This window comes from Taudactylus pleione, unplaced genomic scaffold, assembly GCF_031769625.1.
Source record: "Taudactylus pleione unplaced genomic scaffold, aTauple2 ptg000100l, whole genome shotgun sequence".
In the NCBI taxonomy this organism is placed as follows: Eukaryota; Metazoa; Chordata; class Amphibia; order Anura; family Myobatrachidae; genus Taudactylus; species Taudactylus pleione.
The window spans coordinates 12,306,032-12,326,461 of record NW_028284502.1 but is presented as its reverse complement, the minus strand read 5'-3'; the positions used below and the strand labels follow the sequence as shown (position 1 = coordinate 12,326,461).

Here is a 20,430-nt window from a genome sequence, read left to right as displayed (position 1 = left end):
ATATAGGTATATACATAGAAAACATTTTTCATTTTACAGAGCTATAAAAAAATAATTTTCCTATATAAAAATTTTCGTTTCTGCTTGCGCTACTAAATATTTGCTAAATAAATAATAATATAGTATTAATAATAATAATAATAATAATAATAATAATAATAATAATTAATATAATAGTGAGTCAATACATTTTCTGAAAACATACAAAAACCAGGCCTAGCTGTCTATATCACACTTAATAGATAGTATTGAATCAACTACTTTCCCTGTGACGTCACTGCTGCGCATCAGCCAATCAAGGCGGAGTTGGCATTGATATTAAGGGAAAGTTAAAGCCTAGACACACACCCACCTTTTTTTTCTGTCACTGACATTTAAACTGTGTGGCAGATTCTTATGTAGAATTTGAAGATCAAACCTGCCAGTTTCAGCTATCAAGGAAAGCAAATGTGCTGGAATCAACAGATTATGTGAATTGCTGGTCACAGGCTGCAACAGGTAATATTTGGCGTTAATACTTTGGTAAATAATGCTAATCCATTGCTATCTGTTTTCTTTGATCTGCCTGTTTGTTGAGATATTTTAGTCTTTTTGTTTTCATTTTGTGGGTACTTATATAGATTGCTTCCCAAACAGCAGCAACTTACAGAGCTGACGTTTTGTGCCTTTACTTAATATAGCTGAATGTAGCTGATTATTTAGTATACCAGTGCGATGCAGCAATACAGAGTATATTAATTATACCTGAGATATAGACGTAAATATGTGCATAAGCGCAAAATCTTTTCGGCTTTTCAGAGCGTTACCTTGGAAATACAATAAAAGTAAATGACTTAGCTGGTTTGTCTGACTCGTTGGAAGTTTTCTGTTGAAATGAAAGAATGTGAATCCACATACTTGGGAGCATTTTAAATCCTTACACTGTGTGATTTGATCTTTTTTTCGGAAGACCTTATAATTAGCGATTAGCACTGCCTAAGAATATAGGGAATTAAGTTACAGTTAAACTGCTCACACCCTCCTCTGCTTCTGATGGGACAGGTTTAAAATTTACTTAAGGAAATTGAGTTTCAAGCAAAAAAATAAAATAAAAAAACTTCTTTCTATTACCTGCTGAATAAGAACACAGCATTTGGGACAAAACATGCACGAATCAGTAGCAAACTCCAGAAAGCACAAAAAAGAATCCTGAAAGGTCTATAAATAATGCATTGCTCTGCAAATAAACGATGCATTACATCTTAATTCTGTCACACACTATTAAATATTAAAGGCATTGTTTTTTCTTAGCATTGGTTCTATTGACAATAAAATAAATGTAATGCAATAGAAAAAAAATACTGATCGCCCACCTGAAATAATTGTATCGCTACCTTTTTGTTATTTTATGAAACTAAGAAAAAAATATGGGGAATTTCTTTTTATACATACATACATATATATATATATATATATATATATATATATATATATATATATATATATATATATATATATGTATGTATGTATGTATGTATATAACCGATAAATAGTGGAGACTATTTAAGAAAAAAAAATAGAATTCGCCATCGACCCTCCTCCCTAATTAGACATGTTTATTTGAAATTATGTGTATCCAGCTGTCATGCAGCGAAAAAATCGCAGCCTAATTACCTCTACTAGATAGGCTTTTCATATGCATATCAGACTGATACAATCATTGGTGTTAGATATTATAGAATTTAATCCAATCCATTCATCTTCTGGTCCCACCAATCTTTCTAGGTTATGAGAAGTCAAACACTTGCATCATGAAAACAGTTAACATGAGAAACACGACAAAAAGATATATATTCATATATGCTATATTCATGGAGTAATAGTAAAATTGTACTTTATAACATTTTGGATTGTTTTTGTATAGAAAAAGCGCAGGAACCTGTACATCAGGCTGCCCGTCTTAGCTATTGCAACATTTAGGCGTCTCTCACATATTCCTGATGTCAAGGAGGACAAACTGTTTAATAAATTGACCTCTAATTGAATATATATCATGCAGGGAGCTGGAGCAGATATGAAAAGTGTAAAGGTTTCATCTGATCTACTGCCTGGGATCTCTAGTCGCTAATAAAACTCACATTGAGCTGCTTAGAGGCTTGATTAACAGAGATTATAGTGTAACATGACTTTTTTTAACAGCTTGTGTTAATCAATAGTATATCCCATCAGCATGAGATGATCTTTTTCTAAAGTCACGTCATTTTTTACAGCATTCTCCTAGTTTTAAAATGTACGTTTTAATAGTTTTATTAATTAATAATAATAATAATAATAATAATAATAATAATATTAATAATAATCCCTGTCACAACTGTGTAAAATTACACTGTCATGAAAAAAAGATATATACAAAAATTATAATAAATAATTATAATGAGGTATATTTGTGTGGTTATGTTCAGTTGAAACTGCAAGGAACTCGTGTGTATTTGTTTAAAAGGATGATTTTCCATTTAACTCAGTGTCCTGAACATTACAGACCTCAAACACCGCCCCGTGTACACAAATAGTCACTGGGTATCCTAGAGGCAAATGCATTTCAACCTAACACGTCAGAAATGGTGTTTCTCACTAAGTTCAAAGTGATCTGGACAAGGGGACTTAAAGCATTTTTCTGGGTATTAAAAAAGGTGACTTGCAAAACAGATATTAATACAACAAGACGTGCCTAGGACTGCTGCAAAAACAAGAATCACTTCCACGCAAACATAAACCCCACATTACTATTAAGCATAGTACTAAAGACATTTCAATCCATTAATATGCATTCATAATTGCAACATTACACATTCAGAACCGATTAATCTTAATAATTTCCGAAGATTCGCAACAAAAGCTTGTGTGTGGATCAAACCTACTCCTTAAAATAACAACAATCAATGTAATGATGTCCCCAAAGTGTCTTAAACATGCTATAATAAATATTGTAACAAAATAAACTCTTAATACGCTTGGAGACGCTGCAGCGTTATAAAACAATTGACAGGTTGTCTTTAGAAAACATCATAAAAGAACGACAATAATTGGGCGAAATCTAAGATATTAGTTAAACAAAATAAACATCTATAGAAAATAATAATATTAGTAATACTTGAATAGTGCAATGATTGTATTCATTATACAATTATTTCCGATGTTTACTGATATAGACTAATGGGAAATATTGTGAAGTGTCTTGTGACGTGTTATTAGATTTACTTATTCTATTTGTGGTTGTTGGGAGAGATTAAAAAAAAAAACTTTTTGACCTTGTTTCCCCCAGTACTGAGCACAGCTAGCAATCTGCTACAGTAACACCTTGCGAAGTTTGTCTGGGCGAAATGAGTAATTTTATATGGCCCTAGAAAATAAATAAACCCACTGATGAAATGATACAGATAGGAGCCCGGAGCACTCACCTTTTGTAAGCACCACTGACACAGCTCAGCCCCCTGCCATTGCCTCCATTAGTGTGACGTCACCTGCATTCATTGGGGCCCTCCCCCTTTTTCGTTCTCTTTTTTTTTTTTTTTTTTTTTAACTAAAACTTTTTTTTTTTTTCTTTTGGGAGGGTACACAAAGACCACTCTGCCTCAGGGAGAAATAGGAACACGACTGAAGGAGAGAGAGAGAGGCATTAGTTGGTTTTAATCCCAACAGTTGCTAATTGAGAGGTGATTAATAAGGAGGGGGAAAAAAACTTTATATTTGCCTGGGAAACGTGACTCGACCATTTATTGTGAGCTTGGGAGAGAGTTACCACCAGTATTTTCCCGGAGAGAAGAGCTAAAAACAAAACAAAAACAAAAGGACGGTTACTGCAGATAGGATTGCAAGCTCCTGGACCAAGGGGTTCCAGTTGCACCTCTCAAGCTGCAAGTCACTTCGTAAATCGAGAATAATATCCGTTTTGTATTGATTTTTTTTTTCCATTTGTCCAATGTGCTATAAAATACACAGTCATGAATTTACATTACAGGAGGAGGTGACCTCTGTGCCAGGTTTGTATAATTTCCCTTCAGCTAAGTACATTGTGCAGTCATCATGGCCATTAACCCTTTATTCTGCTAAACGGGGCTGTCGAAAACTTCCAGATCCGGTGCCAATATGTTAAAAGCTGTTTTTTAGACCAAAGAATAACTGCAAAAACCAGAAGCTTTATTTTTCACTGCAATGATAGGAAAAAGTCCCTAATGTACAGTACAAAGGGCGCTTGCTTTTCATGATAGTATGCAGCTGGGTAGCTGTTGTAGAACTACAAGTCCCAGCCTGCCCTCCCTGGCAGAGTCTGTAGTTCCACAGTGGCTGACGATCTGCACTTTGCGCAAGATGTATGGATATATTATGTCTTTGATGTTTAGCAGTGGGTGAGTTATTCTGTACCCTCACTGTACACAAAGTAAATATTAGCTAGAGGCCTGTGGCACAGCAGATTATTCTGCAGCAGAGAATAGGATATATCATCTTGCACTGGGTGTAGGACACAGAGGGGCTGACTATTGTGGAGTAAAGATCTGCTAGCATGCTATAGATGGCTGAGTGTATTTGCATAGAGGGGACTGTAAGGGGCACTGCATGGAGCTGACGGGCAGAGAGGCTCTGTGTAGGCCGCAAGAGGACAGGGAGTGACAGGCAGGCAGCTCATTATCCAGCTCCCATTGAGGGGTCCTTTCACTAACATGCAAACTCTCTGGCAGAGTCGTTTGTCTCCCTATTGTACTTTATATAAGAATGCAATGCTTGTCAGCTACTTTATTGATGAGCTGTGACTTTTAACACTTTCACATGTCAAGAAAAGTCAAGTGTACCAATCTAATACTTCATTTCCCCCCTCTGCGCGCCCAAACCCCGCTTCCCCACCACCCCAGTCTCCTCCTGTAGGATTGTTAGCTGTATTTTGTTTTATTTATTTATTTATTTTTTTATGTCATTGGTTCAAAACTTCTGACAGTAACAATTAAGGGAACCAGAGAGTTCCAGCTGGTACGTTCAATATAACCTTACAACCAGCGGCCCTGGGTGTCTTTGGAGTGTACTGAGGTGTTATAAGTGTTCCCTAGGACCAATGTACTTTCTGGTGTGTGGTCACAATATAAAAGCATTTACTTACTTGCCTCGATTGCTGACACCTTCACGTTAGTCAAGGCAGAGCTGCTTTCTGAGCCAGGAACTTTATTTCTTTTCAAAAAGTTATAGGGGAAAAAAAAAGTACAAAACGCAAAGTACCACGGACTATCAATAGTAGCACCAGTGTATGTGTGTATGTATATATATATATATATATATATATATATATATGAAGGCGCATATATAAACACACCATATATATATTATATATGCGTCTTCATACATACATACATACATATGTGTATGTGTGTGTGTATATATATATATATATATATGTATGTATGAAGGCGCATATATAAACACACCATATATATTATATATGCGCCTTCATACATACATATGTGTATGTGTGTATATATATATATATATATATATATATATATATGGCTTGAGGAACAGAAAACTAAACTCATGCTGTGTGGTTATTCTGCTAATTTCGTGGTTTAATCTTTGTGCCTCTTGTCTGTATAAACTAATAAAGTGCCATCTATATATATATATATATATATATATATGTATACATTACCACATGTACTGGGTATCCTTCCATCACCTGCAGGCAAGAGGTGTCTTCCCAGACTGAGGATGATTAGAGACATTTATTATCTGCTCATAAAAGTAAAATTGACTCCTAGTTTGCTGGTGTCTTAGGTAAAACAAACACAGACCCTATAGTCAACAAGGACACGTGGAAGAAGTTTGGGGAATGTTTGCTGAGGACACCGAGGACACTTTCCCCGGGAGTGCCCAATACACTGACTGTAAATGGAGTTTTTCTTCTGTGTTCTGCCCCTGATTTTCTTTTTGCCCTGATTTTCTTTAGAAAAAAAAAGTGTACTTGGATGGCCTGGGGCAAGTCACAGCTTACAAAGCGCCTGTCTTACAGATATTTATGCTCTTTACATTTGAATGATATTTTGGTTATCCCCATTGTTATCTAAAGCTTTTTTTTTTTTTCTCGAAAATGCTAATCACCCCCATTCACATCCAAAATCGCCTCTTACAATAAAACGCTGCTTACAAGGAAAATTATTTAATTCCCATTGTGAGCAGTACACAATTACAGTGACAGCGTGGACTGCAGAAGCCGGCGAGCAGGAGTTGTTTGGTAGTGATACCTTCTAGTGGATCAGGGTAGTCAGTGAGTAGGTGGTTACGTGTTATCCATCCTGTGTTGTAGAGCAGCCTTGTCCCAGTCCTCCAACAAGTGCAGAAAACAATGAGGGATGTGAGTAAAATCCAATCATCAAACCTTGAATCTGCTTCAGAAAGATGGTATGAGGGTGACTGGCACACACACAGCCATAGTTATAGTCAATCAGTACACAGACACACACATAAAAAAAATCTGTGGAGTGGAAAAAAATAATCAAGTGTATTCATATTCAAAGACAGGAGCCAATGGTGGCATGCACTGGGGGTAATCAGCCAATAGGCATCTGCAGGGCTACCCCTGTGCTTTGCATAAAGCAATATTTTGTGTGTGTGGAGAAAGCAATTCATTTGCATGTCTAGAGTGATTAGTGGGTTTGAAAGCAAGCCCCATACACTGCCTCATTTCCCGCTCTGGTGAAGGAGCAGGAGGAAGTGTGTTACTGGGAGATGATGACAGAGGTCAGCCTCTGCTAATGGGCCAGTGAAGAAGAGTGGAGGCGAGGCACTGGGAGCAAGCATACATACATGCATACACTTGCAGCATCAGCCATCAGCCTAGGTGTGCACTGTGGTTGTGTGCACTGCTCTCACCCACTCCCTGCTGCACCCACTGACAGACCCTCTTATTGTCAATCTCTGTCTCCTCCTCAGGAAGCAACAACGAGGCTGGTCCCTGGGAGAGAGCTGCTCCATTCCTGGGCTCTCCATACAACTGCTAGCTTTTTCATTTTTTTTTTGGTATTAAGAAAGAAGCAGTGCTCACTCCAATTTCTCAGCGGAGCCTGACAGCATAGGATGCCTCTTACAGGTGAGTGCCAGGGCAGGCATGCGTGGGCTGGGGCTGCTGCTGGGGTGTAGGACACTTCTGCTGCCCTGCACAGATTACTCTGTGTCCCTGCCAGTCAACTGGAAAACTTTAGCTTGTGTCAGTGGTGTTGTTGGCTGTGTTATTAGTACAGGATTGGCAAGAGGACTTTTGTTAATCTGTTTTGGTTCTCTGATGGTGTGTATATATGTATATATATATACATGTGTATGTATGTAAATATATATATATATATATATATATATATATACATATACACTCATACTCAGAGTGTGCCTGTGTTCATGGTACCGTGTTTGCTCCGAAGCTGTGTGGTATATAAAAGCCTTGTACTTGCATGACTACCCCGTCGCTTGTATACCCAGTGTAAGGTGCTGGAGTTGGGACCCAGCCTGACAGTATCATCTTTGTCATCCAGTTTAAGTGACCCAAATATTTGTTCTGGATTATACACATCGGTTCAACATCCAAACACAGCTCTCCCCTAGCAGACCATTAATCTCATATTAAAGTTATCTAGAAGTACTTTTAGCTATTTAACCTGACTCCATTCTGGTTTATTTCAACAGTGATTTAATATTATATAGTGATTGTATTTTTTAGGAGTGTTGATCTATATCCATGTTCATCTGATATAACATTAGGGTAGACTTGCACTGACAAAGATATAAACCTTCCTTGAATTTATTATGTAGAGGGTCTTGCAATCAACACGATGATATGAGCATAGTGTATTCATTCTGTGTGCACCGATTATTCCACTCTTTCCACTGCTAAAGGAAGACGCGGCTTGTTTATGTGTTTGCATCATTATTACTGAAGTTTTTAATGTTTGTATTAATGAGTTTACACAAGATACAGGCTTAGTTGTTACACTGTTGCCAACACTGGTCTAATTATTAAATATTGTTACACGTGTCAACCAGTGTTTATATTGTAGTGTTTAAATTAATTATTATTATTATTATTATTATTATTATTATTATTATTATTATTATTATTATTATTATTATTATTATTACAGACGCCTCAGTATTGCTACATTGTAACCCTCATAGTAAACAATGTTATGAAAGTGAATGCTTTTGGGAAACATGAAATGTATCTAGTTCTGTGGCCACTAGGCCTGGCCTGCTGTAAATTACAAAATATACTTTACCATATAAAGTGCATAAACGCATAGAAAGATGACTCCTCTTCTAGGTCCCTGCAGGGACTTCTGGATAACTAAGAATAAGTGCAATGATTATTTTGTGACACCTATGTGGTGTTACATCTTGCTTCCGGTGTGTCTGTTTGCTTAAGTTCAGCAGACATAATGCAAACTGTATGTTGCATGTTCACCCTGGATTATGAGTGAGATTAGTGGTGTTCTGGCTAGTCCTCTATAAGGGCCCTGGCAGGGCGATATGCTTGGTTACCCCAGAGAAAGTCTTGCCTCTGTCTTCATCACAAGCCACTGGCTTTTCAGACTTTCTGCATATAATGAGAACATAATAGAGATGGAATATGGGTCTGAATTAAACTGTGAACACACTGTTGCATTATTAATAACAGTCGCAGTAAATATTTACCGGTTGTCCGCAAACTGCGACAAATATTAGCAGCGTATGCCTCAAATACAGTTATAATAAGTAAACACATCAATAGGCGGATTTTTTTTTTATTTCATTTTTTTTATTTTTTATTTTCCCCTAATCAGAACAATTAATATTCAAAGCAGACTTTTAAAAACAAAACAAAACAGAATTACTATTTTAGTGTGAGATCTCTGAGCTTTTTTATTTTATTTTACTTGGGGGTTTTTTTTCTTCCTTTTTACCAAACCTCCTCTTTTGTAATTGTCTCTAGCCAATTGAGCGCCCCACAGAGCTGTTGTTTGGTTTTACAAACCCTCTAACAACTTGCACCAGTAACACAATTACCTTCCAAAAATTATTATACCAAGAAATTACTATTGCTGTTTTTTGGGGTTTTTTTTGCTAAATTTCTGGTCCCCTCACTGCATCAGGACAGATACAGATCTCAAAGATAATTAATTTTTGTTTTTTTATTAAAAGTAAGTTATTGAGTGCAATGGTGCATGTGGAAAGTTTTTTTTTTTTTTCTTTGCCTTGGCTTTGAGAGACTTTGGTTTGGGTAGAATTGCAGAATGGGCTTTGTTAAGTGGCCTCACCCCCTCCTGATTTTACTTTTAGAGCACCGAGGCGAGATATACAGCGTGTGTCAATGTACAGTCCAGATATGTAAGAGCTAAACAGCCAAACCGAAATAGGGTAGAGAAAAAAAAAAGTCTAAAAAGATACGCAGAAAAATGTAATTTAGACTTCCATAAAAAAAAAACATCAACACTTTTTTGTTGCCCAGCTGTTATTCTTAACTCCATATGTAATTAGTAGGCATGACTCTTGTTTCTATGGTAACACTTTGCCCTGTAATTTTTTTTTCCTCCGAAAATATTGAAATCTTAAACATATTATTGATGCAGTTCCAGAGTTGCTCATTTTTAGGAAGGGAAGGGGGGAGGGCGGAGGTAGTTTGGAAATAAAGCAATTGGTAAGCTGATGCCTTGGGAAAAAAAAACATTTTCAATAGTAATTAAAGTGTAATGGGATTTGAGGTTGTGCTTGTGTGAAGAAGAAGAAAAAAAACATAAAAAATACGATATATTATAATTCTCATTAATAGTAAACCTAACTCACCTATTGTTTATTGTAGAGGGAGAATACTAGATGCTGGACTGCGCACTTCTTTTGAGAGAGGAATCGCCACTATCAGGCAAGTTTTGCTAAATATTTTTATTTATTTATTTATTTTATTTATTTATTGCCTTTTAAACGTTAGTCCCCATTTATAGAATTTACGTAAATTGTAAAATATATATACAATTCTATATTTCACATTAGATGGTGAGATAACAGCAAAACGATCAGATACTCGTGGGGAAACGGGCCTTTTAAGAGCTGTCCCTTAATTAATAGGAAAATCTGTTTATTTATTAATAGAATTCCGTAGAGCAACCACGTGGGAATTTATTGCGAACCGTCAACATGCAGAACAGTAAGTAATGTTCTTTAAATCACTGTGAAATAAATCCCGGTCTTTCCAAGTCAAATTCTATCACTCTTTTGTTTATCTGAGAGACATCAATCAATTAAACTGGGTGATTTATTTTATGACCCTCTAATATTTTATAGAGCGCTTGTTAGGGGACTTTTGCTAAATTGTCCCAGTTATTTACAATGGTTAGTAAGGTGGTTGCAGGGGTATTCATCTTAAGCTGTTTCTTTTTGTTTATTTTTTATTTTGTTTTTTTATGAGTCTGCATTTAAAATTGGGTCATACATTTTTATTTGTTTGGAGTTTTTTTGTGTGCAAGGAAGACTTTGGCAAATGCTATCATTATTAGCACTGCTCTTGTTGCACTGCTAGACGCACTTCCAAGGGTTATTGAAATGGAAATGTATCATTATTATGCCAGTGGATTATACACGATTCGGTTATTAGGTAACTGGTTGCGAAGAATTATTATCACTTATTTCCTGTGTAAAATTTACTTTTCTGGTTGTTTCTTTTGCGTACTTTTTCTTGGTGACTTTTAAGCTTGCCTAAAACTTGCACTGAAGATAAAAAAAACGTCTTCCAAAGTTATTAAAGCGCTATTTTAGTCTGGAGAAAATAGATATTTTACAATTGGTACAATTGTTATCAATGTCTAATTGACCTGACAGTGACAGTTCGGATTTAAGGTGAAATATATTTTGTATATATATTTTCCTCTATGCATACAATGTGCTGCTCGCCATATAATCAGCAGCGCTTTAATATTTGATTACAGCTAATCAGTTATTTTGCTAATTATAAACCCAATCGCTTGGTTCTGTTAGTTGAATATTATATTTTAGATAAATATGTGCACCAGATATGTTTTGGCATTAAATATATTTGGAATCTGTGTTGCTCTTTTTATTTTATCAATGTTATGTACTTTTATTGACTTATTAATTATACATATAATGAACAGCGTAAAAACTGGTGTTTGCCCATGCACCTGACCAAGTGTCACTTAATGCATTTCATATGATGCTGAACCTATGGCGCAGGACGTGTTAATGATCTAATATAGGGAATTTCCAAGCAATTTGTATGTCTTATACGAGGGGTGACCTATAAGGGTGCATTAATAGTGGGATCTGTGTTGATATTGCCTAGGATGCCATTGCAGGATGACTTGGTGATCTGTTCTGCAAATTTAAAGAACCCTTTAGCGGATGAGCCTTTTTATTTATTTATTTCGGGGCTCGTGTAAAGGTCACGAGTGGCTCTCTATAGCTTTTGTATCCTCAATTCCTGGGTGTATAAAAATCAGGGAGTCCAAATCAACACCATATGCTTTCTTATTAGCTGCCTAGGAGTGGCTAATGATTGCCACAGACCGAAGCCCTCAGTCCTCCCTAGGGAAATCAGATCATGATTAAGGCTTTAACCTTTTAAGTGAAATTTATTTAAGTTTTCCCCATTGTCAGTGTCATTTTTTTAAAGTTGATAAATGGCCTTTACAAAGGACATTCCTGAAGGGGATGGGGCTGTCTCGGACAGATCTCCGCAAGAATATAAAATCTCGATAAGTCGAATTTGTATTGTAGACAGATCTATGGAAGGGGCTACTCTAAGGCCTCTTGGGATCTACTGTAAATGTTCCTGTAGGTCTCGTATGTTAAATAACACTGGAGATTTGTTGATCTAGTAAAAGGTTGTTGAGTTGGATGAGGGTGGAAACAATAGGGGGGGGGTGCCTTTATTTGGTTCAGGAACTTGATATCTAGACAAGGATTAATGAGTATTCTGCAGGAGATGAGATTATGCCTTTATGTTGTGGTGTGGGGTGCCTTACAAATAAAAATATATATATATATATCCTGGTAGCAGGTAGCAGTCCCCCAACACTAGTGACCACACACCCTCTTGGTTAGCTGTAAAAGAAAAACGTGGCTTCCCTTGGAGTAACTAGTTGGAGCCTTATCTCTAGTCTAAGTGGTCTCCAAATCCGAATAGAAAGGGTCGTTTTTATCATAGTACCATTTGTCCTGACGATGCAATTTTCAAAAGCAGAGCACTGTCATAAAGTGACATGTCTGCCACAAGTACTTCAAACGATCTTTTCAATTAGCCTCCCATGCATGATCCAGGGCGACTTCCGCCTATTTCCAGAAATTAAGCTCAAACTTGACGTGCAGCTAGCTTTATTTTAAAGACAAATGTCAGAAAGACTCATCATAGTTTCCCCCTCTTCTATATTTGGTGCTTATTTATTGCTAAGAAGCGAGAGCCTCCTGCAAGTCGATTTATCAGTAGTCTGCAAGCTGAGGAGAGCACATCTTCAGGGGAACTGTCTGTGCTGAGACTTCAGGTTTGGGGATTTTTTAATGAACTAGCTCCTAATATCTCAGCAGAAAGGAATGGGAGCGCAAGGCAATGTCTGAAGAGGAAGCTGATGGTATTTATGAGACTTCTTCAGTAGAGTAGCTGTGGATTTGCAGTGATCTTTAAAGATTTTTTTTTTTTTTTTAGTGCAGTTATTGACTTTGACTTTATTTGCATAGAAAATGATTTTGGTCCTATAGCTGGAATGTTGATTACATTAGAGCATTTCGTTTGTGTGTGTTTGTGGGTTATGAAGTCACTGCAACAGAATACAGATTGGGCTATTTATTTGGCTGGTGTAATTGGCTGTTTTTGATTAGAAGTGATATTTATTTATTTATTTATCTATTTCCATCTTTTTATGCTCCAGACAGACAAGGACATATATGAGGATTATCTGATATAGATATATATATAATTTTGCTGTTTTACATATTGTTGAATTAATGATTTTTGTGCCTGTGGGTTGTATGGAGGGGACGATCGGTGCCCAAAATCATCCCCCCCAATAGCAGATTGTTATTTAAATGGATGAAACTTTTGCACAGAGATTTCGAGCACTTGCACTGATTTGCCAGAAGTGTTTCCAGGGTAGGACGTACAGTGTAGTGTATGTATATATGTATATATAATATTTGCTCTATATTATGTGCACCCTATTAATAATATACGCACAATATAAAAAAAAATGCGGTGATAGGAGAAGTTGGCACCCCCACTATCACACCTTATAGATGGCTATTTGGGGGTCTCTCGGAGTAATGCAGTTGTCACTGTGTTTTGTTCCCAGGTCACAGCGGCGTTAATCAACTTGGTGGCGTGTTTGTAAACGGTAGACCCTTACCAGACTCTACAAGGCAGAAGATAGTGGAGCTGGCTCACAGTGGAGCAAGACCCTGTGATATCTCAAGAATCCTGCAGGTGAAAAGGCTCCTTTGCCTTCCAACTGCTCCTAAAGGCTCTGGTTACAATGTCCTATACCCATCTGTTACTATACTGTCCCTCTACCAAAATAAGCTCCGCTCCAGCGTATTAATATAGAATTCATCTGCTTAAAGGACTATTCTACAGAAAGCTGACATGTAGCTCCAGACCCCTAATAATAGTAATGACACTTTGGCATGTTTAAAACACGCCACTTAGTTCAAATAATAACTAGCATACTTTATTTTTGTTCTCCTTTTGCCCCTGGAAGTATATATATATTTATATACTCATGTTTTGGCTCTTATAGAACTTGTATCTATTTTATATACGTTTTTCCTGCACTATGGAATTAAATTTAATTAGGGCAATGCACGTGAGTTCTAGTTTATCATTCAGTGTAAAGCTCTAGAGGCATCTTCCAATCCGAAAATAATAATAAATAATAAATAATAATATTTAGATTTGGCACAAAAAAAATAAATAATTGTTTTCTACTGATCTGATCTAGACCTAGGATTTATAGGGCCACAAATGTAACTATAAGGAAGACATAAGTTCTCATACCATTTAAGGTATATTTTTGTATTATAGAGCCATGCAGATGCAAAACTCCAAGTGCTGGATAGTCAAAACGTAAGCTTGTCATTGTTTAATGCCTACTATAAAATTGTACCATTGTCTTGAAATTATTAATAATGTGATTTGTCGTTGTTTCTCCATGCAGGTGTCTAACGGCTGTGTGAGTAAGATATTAGGGAGATATTACGAGACGGGCTCCATCAGACCCAGGGCAATCGGGGGTAGCAAGCCGAGGGTGGCCACGCCAGAGGTGGTTAGCAAAATAGCCCAGTATAAGCGAGAGTGCCCCTCCATCTTTGCCTGGGAGATAAGGGACAGATTGCTGTCCGAAGGCGTCTGCACCAACGACAATATTCCCAGTGTAAGTCACCTCTGGTTGGAGAAATACTCCCTGCGCCAAACAGATTGGCGCATATGCGTTGGCGTTGATTCGATTACAAATAATAATAATAATAATAATAATTATTATTATTATTATTATTATTATTATTATTATTATTATTATAATTATTATTATTATTATAATTAATAATAATGATACAAACAAGTAACTGCACGTGTTAAAACATGACATATTAAGCACAATAATTGTTAATTTTATCACTAAGCTTCCAGAACTAGAGGGTATTTGATTAGCACAGAGCTTTCTGTCGTAGAGAAATTGAGTAAACACACTCACACACTGTATATTTAATGGGTGTAATACTACAGGTTATATATATATATATATATATATATATATATATATATATATATATCATAGGCGGCACTCCATAGAAAAAATGTACACAACTTATATAGCTGTAGAAAGCGACGTTTCAGCGCCTTTATTGGCGCTTTTATCAAGCTTAGTTTTTACTAAAAGGCGCTGAAACGTCGGCTTCTACAGCTATATGAGTTGTGTACTTTTTTCTATGGAGTGCCGCCTATGGATGTTTTATATTGTAGTGGTTCCAGTATTGGAGGTCATTATGGAGGGCACCCGAATCACTATTATATATATCCAGTGAGTGCCAGAGTGTGGAGTCATATATATATATATATTTATTTTATTTTTATATATTTTTTTTTTGTATCACTTATATCGTGTACTATCGCGATTTGACTGGAAGAATGGCATTTTTTGTCTTGCAGGTATCGTCAATAAACAGAGTGCTTCGCAACCTGGCTAGCGAGAAGCAACAGATGGGCGCAGATGGCATGTATGACAAGCTGAGGATGCTGAACGGACAGACAGGGACTTGGGGGACCCGGCCCGGGTGGTACCCGGGTACATCAGTGCCAGGCCAGCCTGCACAAGGTAAGTCTAAGATGCAGGTTTACTGTCATTAATAGAATAGCTGTTTTTGTTTTTTCTTTATTTGCTTTAAAATAAATATACTTTTATTGGTTTATTGTAATATTTTGACATTTAACAACATTAATTGCAAATTTGCCATATGCATAGGAGCATGTACTAGGGTGTACGTATGCCCCAGGCTTTGTTGCAGTCAGGGTGACGCTGTGTTATGTTTGTACATTACTAGCTGTGATGTATTTATATTGGATGTTTCTTGGTTATTTTGTGAGTCTTTGTTATTAGTGTCGCTTGTGGAGAATTTACAAAGCACACTTAATATTATAGCGTTCCCAAGCTTACAGGTCTGATACAGTATGTATATTCACTGATTTCCATCATATACAGTATGTATATTCACTAATTTCCATCATATACAGTATGTATATTCACTGATTTCCATCATATACAGTATGTATATTCACTGATTTTCATCATATACAGTATGTATATTCACTGATTTTCATCATATACAGTATGTATATTCACTGATTTCATCATATACAGTATGTATATTCACTGATTTCCATCATATACAGTATGTATATTCACTGATTTCCATCATATACAGTATGTATATTCACTAATTTCCATCATATACAGTATGTATATTCACTGATTTTCATCATATACAGTATGTATATTCACTGATTTCATCATATACAGTATGTATATTCACTGATTTCCATCATATACAGTATGTATATTCACTGATTTTCATCATATACAGTATGTATATTCACTGATTTCCATCATATACAGTATGTATATTCACTGATTTCATCATATACAGTATGTATATTCACTGATTTCATCATATACAGTATGTATATTCACTGATTTTCATCATATACAGTATGTATATTCACTGATTTCATCATATACAGTATGTATATTCACTGATTTCATCATATACAGTATGTATATTCACTGATTTCCATCATATACAGAGCAGTAAGTACAAAATGTAGGGTATTATATACAAAGCAATAAGTGTCAATAACTACAGAATGTTGGGCATTATATGATTGTTGGCCATTATATACAGGGCAGTAACTCCAGATTGTTGGTCATTATATACAGGGTAGTAACTACAGATTGTTGGACATTATATAGAGAGCAGTAACTACACATCGTTGGGCATTATATAAAGGGCAGTAACTACAGATTGTTGGACATTACATACAGGACAGTAACTACACATTGTTGGGCATTATATGATTGTTGGGCATTATATACAGGGCAGTAACTACAGATTGTTGGGCATTATATGATTTTTGGGCATTATATACAGGGCAGGAACTACCGATTGTTGGGCATTATATGATTGTTGGGCATTACATATAGGGCAGTAACTACACATTGTTAGACATTATATACAGGGCAGTAACTACAGATTGCTGTGCATTATATACAGGGCAGTAACTATAGAATATCGGGCAATATATACAGGACAGTAACTATAGAATGCCGGGCAATATATACAGGGCAGCAAGTATAGAAAGACGGGAATTATATACAGGGCAGTAACTATAGAATGTCGGGCAATATATATAGGGCAGTAACTATAGAATGCCGGGCAATATATACAGGGCAGCAAGTATAGAAAGACGGGAATTATATACAGGGCAGTAACTATAGAATGTCGGGCAATATATATAGGGCAGTAACTATAGAATGCCGGGCAATATATACAGGGCAGCAAGTATAGAAAGACGGGAATTATATACAGGGCAGTAACTATAGAATGTCGGGCAATATATATAGGGCAGTAAGTATAGAAAGCCGGGAATTATATACATGGCAGTAACTACAGATTGTTGGGTATTATATAAAGGGCAGTATCGAGAGAGAGAGAGAGAGAGAGAGAGAGAGAGAGAGAGAGAGAGAGAGAGGGTCGCAGTATTATAGCGGAACTCAGACGCAGTATTTAAACAACAGGTGACGCAAATATGTGGCGCATTATTTACGTGGTAGTACCTATGGTTAAAACATGCAGCGCAGTGTGTATAAAACAGGATTTATGGCGCAGCATTCCAATGGCAATACATTTTAACGCAGTAATTATATTGCAGTAACTGTAGCGTAGTGTTTCTATAGCTACATATAGCGCAGTAATTACATTACATGACTTTAAGCTCAGTATATGGTGTAGATTTATAATATATTATAGTAACTATAGCGCAATATTTCTATACAGCATTTATGGCGCAATTTTAACTTCAGAACTATATATATATTTATATATATATATATATATATATATATATATATATATATATATTTATTAACGGAAGCTTAGCATTCACATTACAATGCCGCTAGCATAGTACAGTTATTGTAGTAACCATAGCGCATATTTTCTATATAGTACATATGGCGCAGAACATTTCTGTAACAATAAATGATGGATAAATATGGACATGTGATTGTTTGTGGCGCAGTGCTTCTGGCTGGCATTATATCCTGAGCAGAGCACTGAGTGTGTTGCCCCTGAGGTGGTGGCAGGGTGAAGCTATGGGAAGTGAAGGATACAATGAGGGTAATTGTTTTCACCAGTGAGTATTTTTTCTTATGTATGTCATACTAAATAGATGACAATAGACGGCGTGGAGGAGGTTACGCTTCTTCCCATACCCACATGTACTAAGCACATTCTCCTCAGCCCTGGTTGCTAACTCCGTACTAGGTGCTAGGGCAAAGCCTGCTTTATGGTCATTGTGGCCAATATCTATGTTCCTGCCCTATAGCTATGTGCCAGCCCTATAGCTATGTGCCTGACCTATAGCTATGTGCCCTATACCTATGTGCCCTACATCTATGTGCCTGCCCTATATCTATTTGCCATGTGCCTGCCCTATATCTATATGCCTGCCCTATAGTGATGTGCCTAGCCAATATCTATGTGCCTGCCTTATAGTGATGTGGCTAGCCAATATCTATGTGCCTGCCTTATATCTATGTGCCTGCCCTATATCTATGGGCCTGTCCTATATCTATGTGCCTGCCCTATATCTATGTGCCTGGCCAATATCTATGTGCCTGCCCTATAGCTATGTGCCTGCCCTATAGCTATGTGCCTGACCTATAATTATGTGCCCTATACCTATGGGCCCTACATCTATGTGCCCTACATCTATGTGCCTGCCCTATATCTATTTGCCACGTGCCTGCCCTATATCTATATGCCTGCCCTATAGTGATGTGCATAGCCAATATCTATGTGCCTGCCTTATATCTATGTGCCTGCCCTATATCTATGGGCCTGTCCTATATCTATGGGCCTGTCCTATATCTATGTTTCTATGGTTACAGGTTATGGTGTATAACCTTTTTTCTGTGAGGAAGTAAGCTGCATATCATTGGTTTACTGCGCAATTTTTTCTCCTCATATAATATCCCTATATCAATGTGCCCTATATCTATGTGCTTGCCCTATAGTGATGTGGCTAGCCTATATCTATGTGCCCTATATCTATGGGCCTGTCCTATAGTGATGCGCCTGGCCAATATCTATGTGCCTGCCTTATAGTGATGTGGCTAGCCAATATCTATGGGCCTGTCCTATATCTATGTGCCTGCCCTATATCTATGGGCCTGTCCTATATCTATGTGCCCTACATCTATGTGCTTGCCCTATAGTGATGCGCCTAGCCAATATCTATGTGCCTGCCCTATATCTATGTGCCTGCCCTATATCTATGTGCCCTACATCTATGTGCTTGCCCTATATTTATGTGCCTGCCCTATATCTATGTGCTTGCCCTATATCTATGTGCTTGCCCTATATCTATGTGCCCTATATCTATGTGCCTGCCCTATATCTATGTGCCTGCCCTATATCTATGTGCCTGGCCTATATCTATGTGCCTGTCCTTACATCTATGTGCCTGCCCTATATCTATGTGCCTAGCCTATATCTATGTGCCTGTCCTATATCTATGTGCCTGCCAAATATCTATGTGCCCTATATCTATGTGCTTGCCCTATAGTGATGTGCCTAGCCATATCTATGTGCCTGCCCTATATCTATGTGCCTGCCCTATATATATGTGCCCTACATCTATGTGCTTGCCCTATATCTATGTGCCCTATATCTATGTTCCTGCCCTATATCTATGTGCCTAGCCAATATCTATGTTCCTAGCCAATATCTATGTGCCTAGTCTATATCTATGTGCCTGCCGTATATCTATGTGCCTGGCCAATATCTATATATATGTGCATGCCCTATATCTATGTGCCCTACATCTATGTGCCTGTCCTACATCTATGTGCCTGCCCTATATCTATGTGTCTAGCCTATATCTATGTGCCTGTCCAATATCTATGTGCCCTATATCTATAGCCTGGCCAATATCTATGTGCTTGCCTTATATCTATGTGCCTGGCCAATATCTATGTGCTTGCCCTATATCTATGTGCCTGGCCAATGTTTATGTGCCTGTCCAATCTATGTGCCTGCCCTTTAGCTATGTGCCCTATATATATATGCCTGGCCAATATCTATGTGCTTGCCCTATATATATGTGCCCTAAATCTATGTACCTGCCCTAAATCTACATGCCTGCCCTATAGCTATTTGCCTGGCCAATATCTATGTGCCTGCCCTATAGCTATGTGTCTGCCCTAAATCTATGTGCCTGCTCTATATCTATGTGCCCTATATCTATGTGCCCTATAGCTATGTGCCTAGCCTATATATATGTGCCCTACATCTATGTGCCTGCCCTATATCTATGTGCCTTCCCTATATCTATGTGCCTGGCCAATATCTACTGTATGTGCCCTATATATATGTGCCTGCCCTACATCTATGTGCCTGGCCAATATCTATGTGCCCTATAACTATGTGCCTAGCCAATATCTATGTGCCCGACCAATATTTATATGCCCAATATCTATGTACCCTATATCTATATGTGCCTGCCCAATATATATGTGCCCTATATTTATATGTGCCTGCCCAATATTTATGTGCTTTATATATATGTGCCTGCCCTATATCTATATATCCAATATCTATGTGCCCAATATC

General features: G+C 37.2%; 1 protein-coding gene across 5 annotated transcripts in view; it reads left to right on the top strand.

Moving 5' to 3' along the window:
- Nucleotides 1-393: 393 nt before the first annotated feature.
- Nucleotides 394-20,430, top strand: part of PAX6 (paired box 6) — a 35,362-nt gene continuing 15,325 nt past the window's right edge. For 2 of the 5 annotated variants that reach the window (XM_088470432.1, XM_088470430.1), the window contains exons 1-6: nucleotides 6,661-7,108; nucleotides 9,845-9,904; nucleotides 10,132-10,186; nucleotides 13,341-13,471; nucleotides 14,202-14,417; nucleotides 15,191-15,356. In XM_088470432.1, the coding sequence (XP_088326558.1) occupies nucleotides 10,177-10,186; nucleotides 13,341-13,471; nucleotides 14,202-14,417; nucleotides 15,191-15,356 (523 nt within the window). In that variant the 5' untranslated portion in view covers nucleotides 6,661-7,108; nucleotides 9,845-9,904; nucleotides 10,132-10,176. Of the gene's footprint in view, nucleotides 499-6,660; nucleotides 7,109-9,844; nucleotides 9,905-10,131; nucleotides 10,187-13,340; nucleotides 13,472-14,068; nucleotides 14,111-14,201; nucleotides 14,418-15,190; nucleotides 15,357-20,430 lie in introns of those variants that run through there. The other 3 variants (XM_088470428.1, XM_088470429.1, XM_088470431.1) reach the window with 3 other exon arrangements.